The sequence below is a fragment of the Arvicola amphibius genome, chromosome 2 (genome assembly GCF_903992535.2).
Source record: "Arvicola amphibius chromosome 2, mArvAmp1.2, whole genome shotgun sequence".
NCBI lineage: Eukaryota > Metazoa > Chordata > Mammalia > Rodentia > Cricetidae > Arvicola > Arvicola amphibius.
In genome coordinates this window covers 117,302,522-117,320,805 of record NC_052048.2, presented here as the reverse complement: position 1 = coordinate 117,320,805, position 18,284 = coordinate 117,302,522, and the positions used below count along the sequence as shown (strand labels likewise).

At 49.6% G+C, this 18,284-nt stretch overlaps 1 protein-coding gene across 4 annotated transcripts; it reads left to right on the top strand.

The window, feature by feature from the left end:
- The first annotated feature begins 9 nt into the window (after window positions 1–9).
- Abcg8 (ATP binding cassette subfamily G member 8) lies at window positions 10–17,973 on the top strand. Of its 4 annotated transcripts, none has more exons than XM_038320289.2 (13): window positions 10–208; window positions 3,792–3,893; window positions 5,403–5,559; window positions 9,097–9,335; window positions 9,702–9,834; window positions 9,914–10,183; window positions 12,153–12,315; window positions 12,390–12,473; window positions 13,343–13,542; window positions 14,094–14,170; window positions 14,759–15,026; window positions 16,137–16,264; window positions 16,352–17,973. In XM_038320289.2, exons 1-13 carry the CDS (start codon window positions 146–148, stop codon window positions 16,487–16,489), a joined length of 2,022 nt encoding a protein of 673 aa, XP_038176217.1. In that variant the 5' UTR covers window positions 10–145; the 3' UTR covers window positions 16,490–17,973. The 4 variants fall into 4 exon arrangements, with proteins under 4 accessions (XP_038176217.1, XP_038176215.1, XP_038176219.1 ...); XM_038320287.2 differs by having other exon boundaries at window positions 11–208; window positions 3,789–3,893; XM_038320291.2 differs by having other exon boundaries at window positions 12–208; window positions 12,393–12,473.
- Window positions 17,974–18,284: the final 311 nt, after the last annotated feature.

The following is an 18,284-nucleotide window of genomic DNA, read 5'->3' as shown; positions in this document are numbered from 1 at the left end:
CAGAGAGGAATGCTGGGAGAAAGGGCTGGCACAGAGGAGGGCACAGGTGGCCCAGCTCTAAGAAAGGAAGACAGAGAGCACCGGCCCAGCCAGTAGCAGGGAAGGCCCACAGGAGCCACACAGAGGGGCACAGACATCAAGGATCATGGCTGAGAAGACCTCAGAGGAGTCCCGGCTATGGAATGAGGCCATACTTCAGGATGCTTCGGTGAGTAAGCTCAGCCACCTTGTGGGGTGGGGTCAGGGTAGAACTGGCCTTTCTTTCCTACCTCAGGAGTGCTAGTCCTCAAGTAAAGTGGAAATGAGGCAGCAGGGGCCTGTCTCCTCAACGCTGAGAAGCTGATGGGAAGCAGGTTCAGGAGCCAGGAGACCTCTGAGGTCACTTCTTCTTGTGGATGACTGGGGTTGATGCAGTTTTCCAAATGACATTCCATCACAGAAACTCCCACACAAGCTAGGACTTTTCTGAGAGAGTGTTGGCCCATGTGACTGTCAGGCCAAGAATCTCAGTGGTAGTCGAGACGCGGAAGAGAGAGAGGATGGCAGGTGGCTTTTATGGGAGCACAGAACCTTATGCTTGCGCTCTTATGAACTGGGAGAGAGTGGCGTGAACAGACAGCAGCCAGGTTGCTGGGAACCGGAGGTTCAAGACTTCCTTCCTCATCAAACCAGATCAATGTTTGCTTGAGAAACAGCCTCTGAGTGGGGCTGTGGGTGGGCTTTGAAGCAGAAAGCACTAGTGGAGATCCCACCCCTAGCTTCCCCATCCCGCCCACTTTTCTAGCGAGGAGGACGGGAATGAAATGGCCACATCCAACAGGGAGGCACAGTTCCCTGTTCTGGCCGAGGTAGAGCCGCCTGGGATCCACCAATCCGGGCACTGCTATCTGGCCAGTTCTACTTCCACAGCAGCCACCCACTCTACTGTCTGAATTCGCCACGAAGAAATAACTACCTCTGTTGCTCTTGGAACGTCCATGCCGACTTCCTGATACGAAGTCGGTGGTAGCTTTGGAGTCTTACCCTTCAGGTTACCACCACAGCTACAAAGGCAAAGAACTGTCAGAATCCTAGCTCCCAAAGTGTGCCCAGGTCCTGCCGCTTACAAGTCCCTCTTCTTGGGTCCTGCTATTGCAGGTGCTCTGTGGTGGCCTGCCACTGACATGCCCTGTGCCACTGTACTTAAAAGTCGTTCAGTCAAGCTAAAAACTGTCCAATGGGTTCCACCCATTCACCTCTGCATGTAAGCTTAGAAAATGGTGGGCTTCTTGAGGTGCTGGCTTCTGGTCCATACCATAACCAAGCCACCCAGCATCTCACTCTACAAGAAACTCACACAGGGGCTATGCACTCTTTCCACCCACACTCTAGTCAGGCCTGCTACAGACAGCTGCCCCTCCAGCCTCCGAGCATGCCCCTTAAATGGTACTGCCCATACTCAGAGTGGAGGCCTGGGAGGAGCGAGGAGATCGGGGCTATGCATGCAGAGAATTCTAGTATTGCTATCAGGGCCCACAGGAACAGGGACATGAAAGCCTGGGTCTCAGTAGAGACATGTGAGACCATGTTTGGAGGGGTCAGTAGAGGGCCAGGCATGTGCCTTGGGCCGGAGACTCACTCTGTTGATCCGGGCCAGCCACAGCCCTCTGTGCATTTCTCCCTTTTTGTCTGCACCTCTGACTCGGGAATTTAACCGAAAGTTAATATGAGGAGACATTACACTGTACCCCTGAAGGAGCAGTGCTGGGTACCTACAAATAAACCCGCTTCGCTTTTTTAGGGTGTCACCTGTCACACATGCAAATGATGTTCTGACAGTCACACTGATTAAAGTGTCAGCCGACTAGATATTTCAGTATTTGAAAGATACAGAGAATATGTCAAAACCTCCAGAAGAGTCAAACAAATCCTTCCTGGGTGCCAAGGAAAATATTTTAAAATGGAACGGAAATCATCCATAAGCCAGACATGATTTTTTTTTTCCGAAAGCTGAGTTGTCGGTGTGGCTCCTGGAAAGCCAGTCTCTCCATGGTGGCTGGGGTCTGTGAGTTTGGGTGAATCAGAGGAACGAGTTGGGCACTGTTCAGCTGCATCCCTTTGTCCTCTCTGTCCCCCTAAGCCCCAGGATGTCACACCTCTCAAGTCGCCACCACCACACCAGACACAAATTATCTAGTGCCCCTCTCTCAGCAGCCCCTCCACCCGTGAGCCCAACGGGAACTCTGTGTCTACAGAAGCAGCTAAAGAACTAATTCCTATCCGATGTAAATCAGCTAAGTTCTCTCCTTAAGGTAATTGATTTAAAGACAAGAAAACCCGGGGCTGGAGAGATGGCTCAGTGGTTGAGAGCACTGGCTGTTCTTTTAGAGATTTCAAGGTTCAGTTCCCAGCACCCACATGGCAGCTCACAGCTGTCTGTAACTCCAGTTCCAGGGGGTCCAACCCTCTCACACAGACACAAATGCAGACAATACACCAATACACATAAAATAAAAATAAGTCGTTAAAAATGAAAAAAAAATCAAAAACAGAAACAAGAAAAACCTAGGGAAGCCCCGGGGATGTGGCTCTGTCCGTACAGTGCTTAGCCTAGCGTGTTTAATGCCGTAGATTTGATTACGCAACACAGAAAACCCAAAAAGCAATCCCACTACGGCTCTACTGCAGAGAACGAGATCACATCACTAGTGCTGAGAGGGGCAGGCAAGGGGGTGGGGCGGTCCGATGCTGGGCGTCAGAATGAGATGGGAGACGAAGTTCTGGTGTTCTGAAGCATGTGATTATACTTTACACCATTTTATATATTTTTATATAAAGATCAGAAAATAGGGCTGAGCGGTGGTTCAGACGTTAAGAGCGCTTGCTGCTCTTGCAGAGTACCCGAGTTCAGGTCCCATCTCACACAGGATGGTTTATAACCATCCATAACTCCAGGTCCAGAGGACCTCTTTTGATCTCTGAGGGTACCAGGCACGTATATGGTGCACACACACACACACACACACACACACATATATGTATGTGTGTATACATATATATGTGTATATATATATACAGGCAAACACTCATACACACAAAATAAAATTTAATTGTTTTTAAAATTTCAAAATAGATGACCAGAAGAATTTGATGGCTTCCAATGTGAAGACATAATAAATGGTGGAGGGGATGGGGTGCTAAGCACCCATTTGAACACATGTATCAAATGATCACACAGAAAATCCAAATACACTGCCACCTCCACAATAACAACAGCGTGGTCACTGTGGTAATGAAGATGGTGATGGTAGAGGCTTAGTCTGAAATGTAACCGAAAGGACATTCAAGAGCTTGGTGTCACAAAATCCCTTGTCAACATAAGATGGATGACTTCACAGATACTCAGGGTCCTCGCTGTCGTCTGTCTCTTTCGCATGCTGTGTCTATTTGGCGGTAGGTGACAATAGGCCAGATACGGGAAGTGAAAGGCAAACATGGGTTTACTGGCCCCAGCTCACAGGGCTTCCCGTCTGGAGTGGCATTCATCTTAAACTCCATGGGCTCAGGTGCACCAGCCCAAGGCTGAGGATCTCTGAGGATAGAGCTGTCTTGAAGAAGCTCCTGAAAGGAGATGTACCCCAACAGTGTTCCTGTTTTCCTCAGCCCTGGGTACCACCTGCACAACCCCACCTCCTGTCGGTGTGGGATCTCAGCCTCATTGCCTGCAGCTGCCGGTACCCCACAGGTCTCCCCTCTGCCCCTGTCTTCTATGTCCTCTGAAGGAGCCTCTTACCTGCCATGACTCCCAGCAGGGCCTCCAGGACAGCTTGTTCTCATCTGAAAGTGACAACAGCCTGTACTTCACCTACAGTGGCCAGTCCAACACTCTGGAGGTCAGAGATCTCACCTATCAGGTAAGGGCACATGCCCGAGTTGAGGGGACAGGAGTGGGCACGTAACAGAATGTGCAGGGGAAGGAAGGGTGAGCACACCCTGTCTACCTTATGCAAAACCACCTGCAGCTGGAGGTGTGGAAAGGGGCAGAGGCTCTGGGAGGGTGTCAAGATTCACCATTAAGGCCTGTGGGAAATGTCTCTGGAACTCCTAACCTTAAAATTCAAAATCACTCTAAACATATATGTGTGTGTGTGTGTGTGTGTTTATCATATATATATGTGTGTGTGTTTATATAACAAATGTGATATGGTTATATTATATATGTGCTATTATATTATGTAAATATAAGATAGATAGATGATAGACAGACAGACAGACAGATAGATATCATAGGGTTTAGGGTGATGACCCACTCAGTAAAATGCCTGAGGCATAAGTGTGAGGGCCTGAGCTCAGATCTCCAGAACCCACAGAAGAAATGCTGGCCTGGGTGGCCTCCCTGTCTGCAGTCCCAGGCCCAGGTGGAGCCATAGAGCTCATTCAATTGTTCCAGGTTCAGCAAGAGACCAGGTCTCAAGAGTAAGTAGAAAACAATTAAAGGAGACAGCGCCATTCGTCTCTGGCGTCCACACACACGTGTGCAAGGTGTACATACCTGCAGAAAACACACACAGTAAAACACAGTGTCTCCACATACTCCTTGCCTGGCTTCCCACAAAGTCAACATCCTCCAAACTACGTTTTAATGACCAAAACTAAGAAATTAACAACAGGTTCTTAACTAAACAACAGAGTTTATTGAAATTTTATCCTTTTACATCTATCTATCTATCTATCTATCTATCTATCTATCTATCTATCTATCATCTATATATCTATCTATATCTATCCATCTATCCATCTATCTATCTATGGTCTCTTTTTATAAAATATGTTGTCCTGTTACAAATAAAAAATCCAGAATGAAAAGGCTACCATGGGAGGGTCTCAGGAATGCCCTTGCAGAATCCATTGACTCCCATCCCCCCATTTCCCCAGGGGTAGACGACCTGCTACCCAAGTAGAATGGTGAACTTCAGAGTCCCAAGCTGGCCTTTTTGTGGGTGTGAGTTAGAACAAAGGAATGGACCACTTTGTAACCTTTCTCTGCTCTGCCACACCCTGTAAACTGTGTGAGCTTGAGTAAATTCCTTAATTGCTTTGAACCTGGTCTGTGAAACAGACAATGGTACCCATGCCATACACTTGCAATGGGCAGTAGACGGGATAAATGATGTAAAGCAATCATTGCAGGTAGGAAACGCTTGCTGTTTCCTGCTATTTCATATGCTTTCTGGTCCCCTTAACTCTAGGTTTGAACAGGATGGTAGGGTTTCACGGCCATGCTTGGTAGGATCTGGGTGCCTCAGGATCGCTTACGTCTCGGAAGCATGGTATCTCCTGAGACACAGGAGGGCTGAACAGAAGCTGTGGAAGCCGTCTGAACCACTCAGCTTCCCCAGGGCCCTTCTAAAATTTCCCCACAGGTGGACATTGCCTCTCAGGTGCCTTGGTTTGAGCAGCTGGCTCAGTTCAAGATACCTTGGCGGTCTCACAGCAACCAAGACTCCTGTGATCTGGGAATCCAGAATCTGAGCTTCAAAGTGAGGAGTGGGCAGATGCTGGCCATCATAGGAAGCTCAGGTACCAACAGAGACAGTTGTGGGCACTGACTTTTTTTCCCCTGGGACACAGAATAGCCTTCGGTCATGGGTCCTGCTTGCAGAACTCTGGGGCAGAGTAATATGGCAGAGTGGGAGCACAGGTCCTGGGTCAGGCAGACCTGGGCTCAACTGTCACCTCCTGCACCCACTAACTCCTGGACATCGCTGCTATTGTGAACCTTTGGGTGACTCAAATCTACCTGGAGCTGCGGCATAGCGTCTGCCTCCTGTTAGCCCTGGACTAAGACAGGCAGCTTCAGAACACGATGTTCCTCCACAGCCAGACTCTGGTCATGGCCAGACAATGATTCGGCAGAGCCCTGACTTCACTGACCCCTCCACAGTCCCAGCGTAACCTCCGACTCCCTGCAAAGAGCCAGACCATTGGCGTGTCTCAAGCAAACACTGGCACGGGCCAAATCTGAGATTACAGAACCTCGCGGGTGAGGGGCTTGGAGAACCGTTCATTTTCCTTATTATATTTTGCCTTGCTCCCTTTTTGTCTGAAAACATTTTAGGAAGAAGGTTCTCAAATCACCTAGTCCTCCATACTTCTAGAGTGTTCTTTGTGTGCATATGCATGTGTATACACACACGTTCATTTGACAAGTGAGAACACTAAGCCAAAAGAGCTAAATTTAGCTAGACTAGAATCTTGAACTTGCACTTGGTTCTTGGGACTCCTTTACATGGCTATTAGAGAGAGTATTTTATACCTTTTAATTAATCATTTCCAGGAGGGAAGATTACCCAACACTTCAAACATCTGTTCCAAGCTTTTACACTCTTCTGATAGAGCTGTTTACTGTCTAACCAAAGATCAAATGAGCTGCGATATGTAAACGCACTTTGTAACTAAACAACATGCACACTCATTCAGCCCCTCTCACCCTGGCCCTGACCCTGTGATTCTGATCTAAACAAGAGAAAGGTATTTTGGCTTAACATGTCTTTTCTTGTTGTATCTGACATTTTGGGCATCCAGGAGACACACGAGCCATTACTCGGCCATGACAGTGAATATTGGTGAATACTTGTCTACATGGTGCACTAGCCAGCAGCATCCCTGGTCCATATAACAACACTCTAGCCGGCAGCATCCCTGGTCCATATAACACTCTAGCCAGCAGCATCCCTGGTCCATATAACACTCTAGCCAGCAGCATCCCTGGTCCATATAACACTCTAGCCGGCAGCATCCCTGGTCCATATAACACTCTAGCCAGCAGCATCCCTGGTCCATATAACACTCTAGCCAGCAGCATCCCTGGTCCATATAACACTCTAGCCGGCAGCATCCCTGGTCCATATAACACTCTAGCCAGCAGCATCCCTGGTCCATATAACACTCTAGCCAGCAGCATCCCTGGTCCATATAACACTCTAGCCAGCAGCATCCCTGGTCCATATAACACTCTAGCCAGCAGCATCCCTGGTCCATATAACACTCTAGCCAGCAGCATCCCTGGTTCATATAACACTCTAGCCAGCAGCATCCTTGACTTCTAATAAGGAAGGTGAACTTCAGAGAGGCCGAGCAGGAATCATATTGAATAATGTCCAGGTTTAGGCTTAGCATTGCTTGGCTTCTAGATCATGTGACTGAAATTGTTGTACCTTTATTAGAAAGACTTATTCATTATACTTCCTGTGACTTTAAGTACTTTAGTTAGTATCACACACAGAGAATATGAAAATGCATACTATCCAAAATAATAATTTTTAATAGATTCTAAAAAGAATAACTCCAAGCATTTACCTTGTTCTGTAGAATCAGCTGTACAAAAGGATTTCCCAATCAATGTAGTTACTGGTGAGGCTATGGCAGTCACAGTATAAGGCTCTTGAGTGCCGTGGCTCTTGAGAGAATGTTTGCCCTAGTGCACCAGGCACCCTCTGCTGGAAAGCTGCCTCTGCCTTTTGCCACAGTTTTGCTTAGGAAATGTGATCTTCCTGCCCTCTGTTTGGGATCCCTGGTACCTGTGAATGCTGGCATAGGCCCCGCACTCCCAGAGCCTGAAGTCAATGTCGAGCAGGGCTGACGCCTCTCTTTCCGGCTCCTCTTGGGGATATTTTGCTCAACCTAACTTTTCAGGAAGCCTTTCAGGCACACCCAGTATGTAGCCGACAAGCTGCCCCCAATTGATGCCCCTTACAGCAAGCAAGAGGATCACAAACAAAGGCCTCTGGGCTCTGGGATTTTGTGGGCAGCTTGTGACATGTGCCAAGCAAGACTTGTCATATACTGTCTATAGGCATTTGCCTTGTTTACAAAAGAAAAAAAAAGCTATTGATTTCACAAAAGACTCCGCAGTGTCGAGCCTTTTCCGGGAGACCTGGGTAGAATGTCCCCAGCTCCAAGATAGAAGGGTATTCTCCAACTCGAGGCGGCTTCATAGCACAGTTTAAATAGTTATAGGAGAGCCAGGCGGTGGTGGCACACGCCTTTAGTCCCAGCACTTGGGAGACAGAGGCAGGCGGATCTCTGCATTTGAGCCAGCCTGGTCTACAGAGTGAGTTTCAGGACAGCCAGGGCTACACAGAGAAACCCTGTCACAAAATGACTCCCAGGAAATTAGCTCTAAAGGAGTGCAAACCTACCAAATGCTTGAGGAAACGAGCTCCAATATAATTTCTCTTTTCCAAATGAATAGACATTAATACATTGTTCAGAATGGATGAAGGGCTAAATTTTCTTTCTTTTTTTTTAAGGCAGAGATTAAAAAAAAAGACACTGGTTTTAAATGTGAGAACAGGATATAGATACATTTAGAGCCTATCCATCAGGGTGCTTGAAAATGACGTACTATCTAACACCTGTTATTTTTCCCTTATATTTCTCAAAGTAGAATTAGTTTTTTAGATTTTTTGTTGTTGTTTGGAATTTTTGTTTGTTTGTTTGTTTGTTTGAGGCAGGGTTTCTCTGTGTAGCCCTGACTGTCCTGGAACTTGTTCTGTAGACCAAGCTAGTCTTCAACTCAAAGATCCACAGTCCTCTGCCTCCCAAGTGCTGGAATTAGAGGCGTGTGCCACCACGGCCACTGTACATTGTAGTCTTGAATTCTTCAAAGACAGACTACGAATGTTCCAAATTAGTCATTTCCACAAAGCCACTTAAGAGCCAAACGATGATGAAGGATGAGATGTTACCAAGGTTTATTTTCCAGCCTCAAAATGCTACTTTGCAGTGTAATTAGCTCCAGCCTGGCTTGGGAGAAAGTCATTGGTTAGCAGTGGAAGGGAAAAGTGTAGCAGGCATAGCAATAGGCTTGTAGCAGTTGGGACTCCAGTCTTCTTCTATCTGAAAGTGTCCCCCACCCACTCAAGCTGGTTGCAGAAGAAAAGCCTGAGGTGCACTTGCTGAACTGTCACATGCAGTCTAGTAAGAGTGTACATTTCCCCGGAGCGGGGTTGCTTCTGTAGAGCCGTCCTGGTGCTTGGAGAGCGTTGGGGGCGCAGTAGCTGGCAAGCTGGCTCTGCAGAACCTCTGCCCTTAGGGGTGTCTCTGGCTTTGCAGGCTGTGGGAGAGCCTCGCTACTAGATGTGATCACAGGCAGAGACCACGGTGGCAAGATGAAATCGGGACAGATCTGGATCAATGGGCAGCCCAGCACGCCCCAGCTGGTGCGGAAATGTGTGGCGCATGTGCGCCAGCATGACCAGCTGCTCCCTAACCTGACTGTCAGAGAAACGCTGGCTTTCGTTGCCCAGATGCGCCTGCCCAGGAGCTTCTCTCAGGCCCAGCGTGACAAAAGGGTAACCAATTGGTGATCCTTGGTGGCTGAGACTTCCCTACTTTGCCAGAAGACCCAGCCCAATTTAACCAACTCACCTTACACGCCAATGTACTTAGCCCCATGAGTTCCCTTTCCGGACCTTTTCAAATGGGTGATAAGTGTGCATTTATTTGTGTGAGGGTTTTCGGGTGCTTCATGTGAGTTGCAGGGGAGCGGGGATGCTAATTATGTGGCCTCTGTAACCCAGTCTGGTTCCCAATCCACAGCCTGTGCTTTCCAGGCTGAATCTGCTTAGAACCTAGGGACATAACAATGGGGGCGAATATGCTGCTGGGGAAATAAGGTGTAGCCCTGGAAGCCTGTATGCTAAGCCTGTCGCCCTCAGGTAGAGGACGTGATTGCGGAGCTGCGGCTGAGGCAGTGCGCCAACACCCGCGTGGGTAACACATATGTGCGTGGGGTGTCTGGGGGCGAGCGCCGGAGAGTGAGCATCGGGGTGCAGCTTCTGTGGAACCCAGGTGAGGCTGGAAGCCAGAGGGGAGGAGCCCTGAGACAGCCTGTTTCCTGTCATCGGGTCTCACCGTGCACTGTCCCTAGGAATCCTCATTCTGGATGAACCCACTTCCGGCCTTGACAGCTTCACTGCCCACAACCTGGTGAGAACCCTGTCCCGCCTGGCCAAAGGCAACAGGCTGGTGCTCATCTCCCTCCACCAGCCTCGCTCTGACATCTTCAGGCTGTTTGACCTGGTCCTTCTGATGACATCCGGCACCCCTATCTACCTGGGGGCCGCGCAACACATGGTGCAGTACTTCACAGAAATTGGCTACCCTTGTCCTCGCTACAGCAACCCTGCCGACTTTTACGGTGAGTGAGAGAGGCCAGTGGTGTAGCCTGGTGCACAGCCATTTGCTGTCACCCTTTCCCCAAGCAAAAGAAAACAAAACAAAACCATCGAAGAAAATAAAACAAACACAAAATGCTTACTGGAAAGATGCAGGGGAGACACTGTTCCACATGCCTCGGGTGAGGAGGATTCAGGACAGAGTGTTAGCATTCCAAGGAGAAACAGGTCAGTTTGCCAGGATCAAGAGCAAGGCATGAATATGGCAATCTTCTGACTAATTGCCCTTCGGTGCAGGACAGGTTAGGAAGGGGTAGAGATTTGCAGGTGGGTGGGGTGGAGACATAATTCAGGAAGTCTTGGATCAGTTTGTACAGTTGTGGTCTGATGCAGTCTGCAGGAAACAGTATATATATGCCCTTGTGTGCCACAGAGGCAGGCAGCGTAGAAAGAAGGACCCAGAGCAGTGGGTCTCTGAATACAGACTGCTTACTTGGTCACTGCCTTACCTTTCTTTGGGGTCCCAGGCACTCAATAGTCCATTAAGAGCGTTACGAACCACTTCATTCATGGGAGCAATGGTCTTTCAGGACACCTGCCAGTAACCCCCCCCCCAAGAGAGCAGAGGAATAAACAGCCTGGGTGGACAAGTGACCATTGTACCAGAGCCTGGGCAAGCAGCAGCTATAACCAGTACTCTAGGTGACCAAGAACCCCAACTTATTCCTAGGATGGCAATGGATGCACCTTCATGGTGTCTCCAAGGTCAGCTCCGCTTTGCATATGACCCGTGGAAACTCGCCCCTGGCCTATTATGCTCTAGCAGGGCTGTGGGGGCAGAACCAGAGCTCCCCCAGGTGTACCTGGCCCCAAACCTTGACTCCTAGCCATGCCACCCACACAGCCATCCCAGTATCCTCAGCCACCCGGGAAGAAAGGTCGCTCTCCTGGCTTTCTACCCTGTCCTATGAACTCATGCCCTCAATGAACTCGCAGAGAGGTCAACTCTCCTATCCACGCTCCAGTTGCCATCCTGACTTCCTACCCGTGTCATGCTCTGATCAGTGTCCTCAGATAAGGGGGCAGAGGACAGCTGCCCAAGACCCAGTGCCCATGGAAGACTTGAAAATGTCTCCTTCTGTTATTATTTGGAGTGAGCAGGGATAAGGTCCTTGTCTAGTAGGCCCGGGGCAGGTGGCTGTCATTGATCTAGGATGCAGGAGCTGCTCGCATGGAGCCCAAGCTGCCCAGCAAATGTGACATTTGAGCTCTAGCCTGCCCCAGGGAACCTGCATGGTTCATAGTGACCCCTCCCACAAATGTTCTTTTCTTGTGAGGTGTGATTGAAAGCAGGACCGTCCCCACTGTGACTGGTGGACCTGGCTCGTTCTGGGACTGCAGGGACATCGGAGGGAGGGCAGAACCTCAAGAGAAGAGGGCTGCAGGATGGGTCTGCCACACGCAGGGTGGCATCTTCTCAGGCTCAAAAGGTCCCTCCCAGTGACCTGGTTCCCCAACTGGGTGGGCTGCCCTAGACTCTCCTGGGGAAGAGCTTAACACGGGCAGCGTGACCACTGAACTTGGCTAGTCCCCAGCACCCTGGTCACTTAGGAGGTCAAATTATGACTTTACGACAACAGGTAAATATATATACAGCTGGACTTAGACCTGTTATATACCTATGATGAGGCACTTGGCCCCGAGGGTACCTGCCCACTCCAGAAATGTCCCTGGGATAGAAAAGCCTTGGTGTGGGCCTGGGGCCTGGGGCCTGGGGCCTGGGGCCTGGGGCCAGAGCCTCTGCTTTTGGCCACTTCCTGATCTGTGGACCACCTGTGACATCTACTTATGTGGTCGGATCTGGCAGAGCGAGGGAAGCAGGTTTCTCTGCCTCTCTGCTCTGACCATTGCATCCGAGTCCCTTCTCAGAGGGTGGGAGAGCTGAGCTGCCAGGGACGAGGCTGCCTATGGCTTTACATCTTCTGCTTACAGTGGACTTGACTAGCATCGACAGGTGCAGCAAAGAACAGGAAGCGGCCACCATGGAAAAGGCTCGGTCACTTGCAGCCTTGTTCCTAGAAAAAGTGAGAGGCTCTGAAGACTTTCTGTGGAAAACAGAGACGAAGGAACTCAACACGGGCACCTACGCAGTCAGGTACAGTGGGTCAACTGCCTGAGTGGGAAGCTCTCTGTGGTGCGCCCCCAACCTGATCACACACTGTTTCCCAACAGCCAGACCCTCCCACAGGACGCGGACTGCAGAGCTACCGCTAAGCTGCCCGGACCGATACAACAGTTTACCACCCTGATCCGGTATGTGTCTCTCTTTTCTCTCCCTGCTCGCCCATGCCTCTGAGGAACAAGTGAGGGAGCAAACAGTGTAATTGTGTGAAAGCCAGCATCCCTAGGACCAGCCTAGCCCTCCTGTGACATGGAGCACTCCTGATAATCTTACTGTCTAAACAAAAACAAAATCGCATTAGCAGCAATCATAGAAACAGCCATGTAAGAAACTCAGACCAGGGAAGGGCAGAGTCCCTGCTGTCCCGAGCTCAATGAAAGCATGAAATCGAAGTGCACCCACTACAGCTGTCTTTCTGGGGGTCTGCACACACAGACATGGAGCGGGTTCATGTATTGTTTAGGAGCCAGTTGGTCAAACCAAGATCATGTTCTACCTTGTCTCTGAATGGAGTACTGTGGCTTAGCCTCTCGTTCAGTACGGTCTGTTTGGATGGTCTCTTTGCTGGGGGGTTTTCAGCATCACGAGACATACTGCGGCCAACATCTGTATGACATACTTGATGATTCCCTGTAGTAAACGTTTTACTGCTGATAAAAGTCATCATTCACCGTGTATGGTGGTGCATGTCTGAAATGCCAGTTCTGGGGCTCACATGAGACAAGAGCATCTCACGTTTAAGGCCACCTAGGCTATACAGCCGCAGACCCTGACTCAAACCCAAAACAAGAAGGATGCCTCCCGAAGGATAATCCCATATTCAGTGCCCACTTCTGTCGGTTTTCTTCCTTAGTTGCCATAGACACTCTATGGTGGGCATTACAGTCCACATTCAACACGTGAGGAAATAAGGTTTCTGGCAATGAGATGCCCATCCTAAGGTCATGCAGCTCTGTATGTTGTTCCTTTGACACTTCTTTTTCCTTTCTTTCTTTAAAAGTCGTCAGATTTCCAATGACTTCCGAGACCTGCCCACCCTGCTCATCCACGGGGCGGAAGCCTGCCTGATGTCCCTCATCATCGGGTTCCTTTACTATGGCCATGATATCAAGCCGCTCTTCTTCATGGACACAGCAGCCCTGCTGTTCATGATAGGAGCGCTCATCCCTTTCAATGTCATTCTGGATGTTGTCTCCAAATGTGAGTGTCACTTACTCTCCTCACCAGACTGGCGCAGCTGGACGGACGAGGGCGTCAGCCTCCCCCTGCGCTGGTCTGAGGCTGATCCCTGTGCTTCTCCCAGTACCTTGGGACAATGTCTTTATGGAACTATTTCACCATGCTTGTGTGATAAATGCAGCAGTTGTTTTGAAAGTTTTCATGTTACTATTAGCATGCAACGAAAGCAAACCATGGTGTCTTAGCTGTTCCCGTCCTAACAGGATTTATGCTTGGCAGTGACTCGCTGCAGGCGCGGACCACCTGGAGTGGGGTGTCTTCACCATGCCAGTTATTTACAAAGCACATGAACAAATTCAGAAAGCATAACTTCTCTTCCCCCCAGTGCTGGGGATTAAGCCTATAGCTCTGTGCATGCTGGGCAAGTGTTCTGCCCCTGAAGAACACACCAGCTTCATATCACTGATTTCAATGCTACATTACCGGAGACAAATGGCATTCCGAGAGACGCAACATCAGTAATACTATAGGTGATTTTCACTCATTCGTTCCCTTCTCCTCCCCATCTTTAGGTCATTCGGAGAGATCAATGCTGTACTATGAGCTGGAAGATGGACTGTACACTCCTGGTCCGTATTTCTTCGCCAAGGTCAGGGCGGATAGCAAGTGCTTCTGGGCATTGTACGGGCATTACACAAAAGGGTTTTGTGGAAACACCCGGCCAAGTATTCTCTGTGGCAGCAGATACCGAATTCTCTAGAAGAGCTTCAGAGACTTACTAGTCATTACATGGTCCACAGAAAGGCTGGGGCTGAGAAGCAGAAACGATACATTTCTGGGTAGGCAGAACCAAGAGAGAAGGAAGTGAGCAACACCAAGCAATGCTTTACATCTCCAGAGCCCTGAGCAAGCCAGGCAGGTGTTTCCAGGAAGAGGCTCAGAGAGGTCACATGACTCTCATAAAGCCACAGAGCTGCCAGGTCTGGGCAGGAAAGGTGGAGAATTGAGCCAGGTCTTAGCAGAGTTTATATGACAGCTGCCTCCATAGAGCATAACTCTGGAATGCTCCTGCAGCAGAAACCCAGGGAGAGGTCAGGTTCGTGGGTCTTTACCTGCCACCCCCTTCTTCCCTGAGAAGGAGCCCTGACACCCTAGGAGCTGCCACTACTTAAACATCTTAGGATAATGGCAAACGTGGGTGTTGGCTCTGTATCCCAGCAAGGGCTGTGTTTTGCAGGTCCTCGGCGAACTGCCTGAGCACTGTGCCTATGTCATCATCTACGGGATGCCCATCTACTGGCTGACCAACCTGCGGCCAGTCCCTGAGCTCTTCTTCCTGCACTTCATGTTTCTGTGGCTGGTGGTCTTCTGCTCCAGGACCATGGCCCTGGCTGCCTCCGCCTTGCTGCCCACCTTCCACATGTCCTCCTTCTTCTGCAACGCCCTCTACAACTCCTTCTATCTAACTGCAGGCTTCATGATAAACTTGGACAACCTGTGGATAGGTGAGACCTGCACCCGTTTGTGGGCTTCATGATAAACTTGGACAACCTGTGGGGAGGTGAGACCTGGTCTCCTTTGCCTGACCAAGCCTCTGTGGCTGCTTAAATCCTCTCGAGAGATGGAAGTTCATCAGTTAGGTGTCTCTTTATGCTTTTGCCAGCTCCACTGCAGGCTGTGGGATAGATGACACTTCCCACAGCCCTCACACATACCCAGAAATCACCCTGACTCCCTCCCTCACCACACCCACCAGTGATCCAGGCCTGAAGTATCTCCTTGGTTTTAACATGGCTCTGGCCCTCATCATTGAACCCTGGGCCAGCAAAAGAGTCTGGTCTCTCAGTGGCCTTCACAGTGTTCAGAAAGGCAGAGTGAGCTTTCTGAGGGACAAGTCTCTGTCCCTCTTTTGTCTAAGGCCTCTCAGAGTTGCTGGCTTTCTGATGTCCCCATGCACTCCCCAGCTTCCCAGCTCTTGTGAAGCCTCCAGCACCTCTGCCTTCTCACTGTGAAGCCTATGGGGCCTCTTTATCACATTCATCATTGCCACCACTGGCTCCTCAGCTAGCCTTTCCTGACATCTGGGCGAGGGCTTGCAGCTTCCTCCTCTCCCAGCAGAGTGCTCCCCAGGCTCAGGATCCTCCTCTCCCAGCAGAGTGCTCCCATGCTCAGAATCCTCCTCTCCCAGCAGAGTGCTCCCCAGGCTCAGGGTCCTCCTCTCCCAGCAGAGTGCTCCCCAGGCTCAGGGTCCTCCTCTCCCAGCAGAGTGCTCCCCAGGCTCAGGGTCCTCCTCTCCCAGCAGAGTGCTCCCCAGGCTCAAGATCTCTGGTGTGGGGCTGGTTGAGTATATGCAGCATAATGAAATGGCTGTCTAGAACTGGTTAGGACCAAGCATGTAAGTCACCCCTCCTTAGCCTTGTCAGCACAGTGTCCCCAGCCACAGACATTACTCCTTGGCCCCCTGGTCTCTTTTGTCACTTGGTCCTCAGAGGACTCTTCTCCTAGCTCCAGCCAGCATGACTCCTCTCTCTAGGAGTGGTTGGAGACTTAGCAGGGCAGTCAGAAATGTCATCAGAGACAGTGTAAATAACCAAGCTCTTGCTGTCTGTCTTCAGTACCCGCATGGATTTCCAAACTGTCCTTCCTCCGCTGGTGTTTCTCGGGGCTAATGCAAATTCAATTTAATGGATACCCTTACACAGTGCAGGTCGGCAACCACACCTTCACAGTTCCCGGAGAAAAGGTAAGTAATGAAGGCTGGGGATTCCCAATTCAAGGGCTCCTGAGAGGCCAGCATCCTTGGGCACTCACCACGTGTTTGTGTCTGCAGATGGTCGATATCATGGACCTGAACTCGCACCCACTGTATGCTACCTACCTCATCGTCACTGGCATCAGCTGTGGCTTCCTGCTCCTGTACTATCTGTCCTTAAAGTTCATCAAACAGAAGTCAGTTCAAGACTGGTGATGCTCCCGTTGGTGGGACCCTTCTCCCAGAGCTGACAGCCTCCAGCGGAGCCCTACTGACACCAGCGAGGACAAAGATTACTCAGATCTCAGCAGCATGCGCCCCTTGGTGCTGCAGTGGCATAGGTCAGCCACAGGATGGCAGTAGAATAAAGACAGTTGAAAGGGATTTTTGATCACTGGCCTGGGCTTGTGATGGGAGAAAAAAATGGGGCCTTGGTGGCACCTGCAATGTAGCTCATTTATGTTTGTTGGTTATATCTTTATATAAACAACCCCAACTCAGTATGGAATGGGAGCCAGTTAGGTATAAATTGAGTAGCCAGGCTATGCAGAAATTTCTGGAACCCCGAAAGAATAGTGGTTTAGTAGTAAAACGTTCAGCTTTATCTCCCACCATCCTCATACCTGTTAAGCCATTCCCACTACAGAAGGTGACCTAAAACAGACTAGCAAAGTGCCATCTCTTGTCTTTGTGTGGATCCATAGACTCCAAACCTCAAAGTTGAACAATTCAGAGCTTATTGAACGTCTTCTCCACGGTTGCTTTGTGGTGGAATAAAAACATCCTGAGGTCTTTGAGGGTTAGAGAGCAAAAGGCCAGGCCTGAGATACTGGTTTTAGATTTCAAGAAGCTTCTAGAAACAGTTTAAAGAGGTTATGCTGGTCCACCTCAGAGTTGTACCCCAGTTCCACTGTCTGGGTCTCAGGATTAGCCTTAATTAACCTTTCCTAATGGCCAGCAGATGGATTGCTTGAACACCCAGGCTATATGCTATACGCCTGTATCGAGGAGCATCTGACTCAAGGCACAGCGATGGGAGGGGTGTTGTTCCCACAGGAAAACTAGAGTCAGGCACTGAAAGACACAGTGACGAGGGTGTTTGGGGCCAAGAGAGATGCTCTCCGCCAGTCCCCCAGAGCCTATGTCTAGTGTGGTCCCTGGCCAGCACTAGAACATCACTGGTTACAGATAAGATAGGCAGAATTCCAGGGCCACCCAGACCCATGGACTCAGCATCCGTGTGTTCAGGCTACCCCGTGACTTAAGTGTGAGCAGCAACTGTCCTTCCCAGCACCCAGTAGACTCTGGGAGTCCGCACAGTCCCGTTGCCACCATTCGGCACACAGATGCCACTCAAGATGCAAAAAGAGATCCAGTGTTCTTCCTCCTCATCCAGATCAGAGTCAAGGGCACTGTTTGATTGTCACGTGTCTTTGGTTTCTCTGTTTGGAAAGCTCCTCAATGCCCCTGACTCTAGGCTTGGGTTTATCTGGTGCATTTAAGAATTAAGTCTAGGCCGGGCACCTTTGGTCGGGATACCCAGAAATGGCGTTGTTTTAATGCGTCACAGGAAGCGGCACGTGCTTTCTGCTTATTGCACACAGAGGCGCACTTTGGTGGCCTGATGGAAGGCCTGTCTGTCGGACTCCCACGTGTTCCGTGTTCTCTCCTTTCATAATGAATAAACCTTTTGGATGCCAGTGCCTAGAAACTGTTTATTGCTCATTCTTCATCAAACTTTCCATTTACTTACCGAGTTATTGGCATAAATTATATACTTGTGGAATCCCATTTTAATTTAGCAAGCTATAATCCATTGCTATCATTAATTTTGATGCTCAGATTGTCCCTGATTTGGCCAGTGGAATGCTCAAGGTGGCTTCTGCATCTTCTTAATTATGCCTCTGTCATTCATTGAGGGTCCTGACAAAACGAAGTATTTGTGGTACCATCTTGAATTTCCCCAGCCCAGTCCTGGAATTGGATGTTTCTCTGTAGACACTTAACTCTT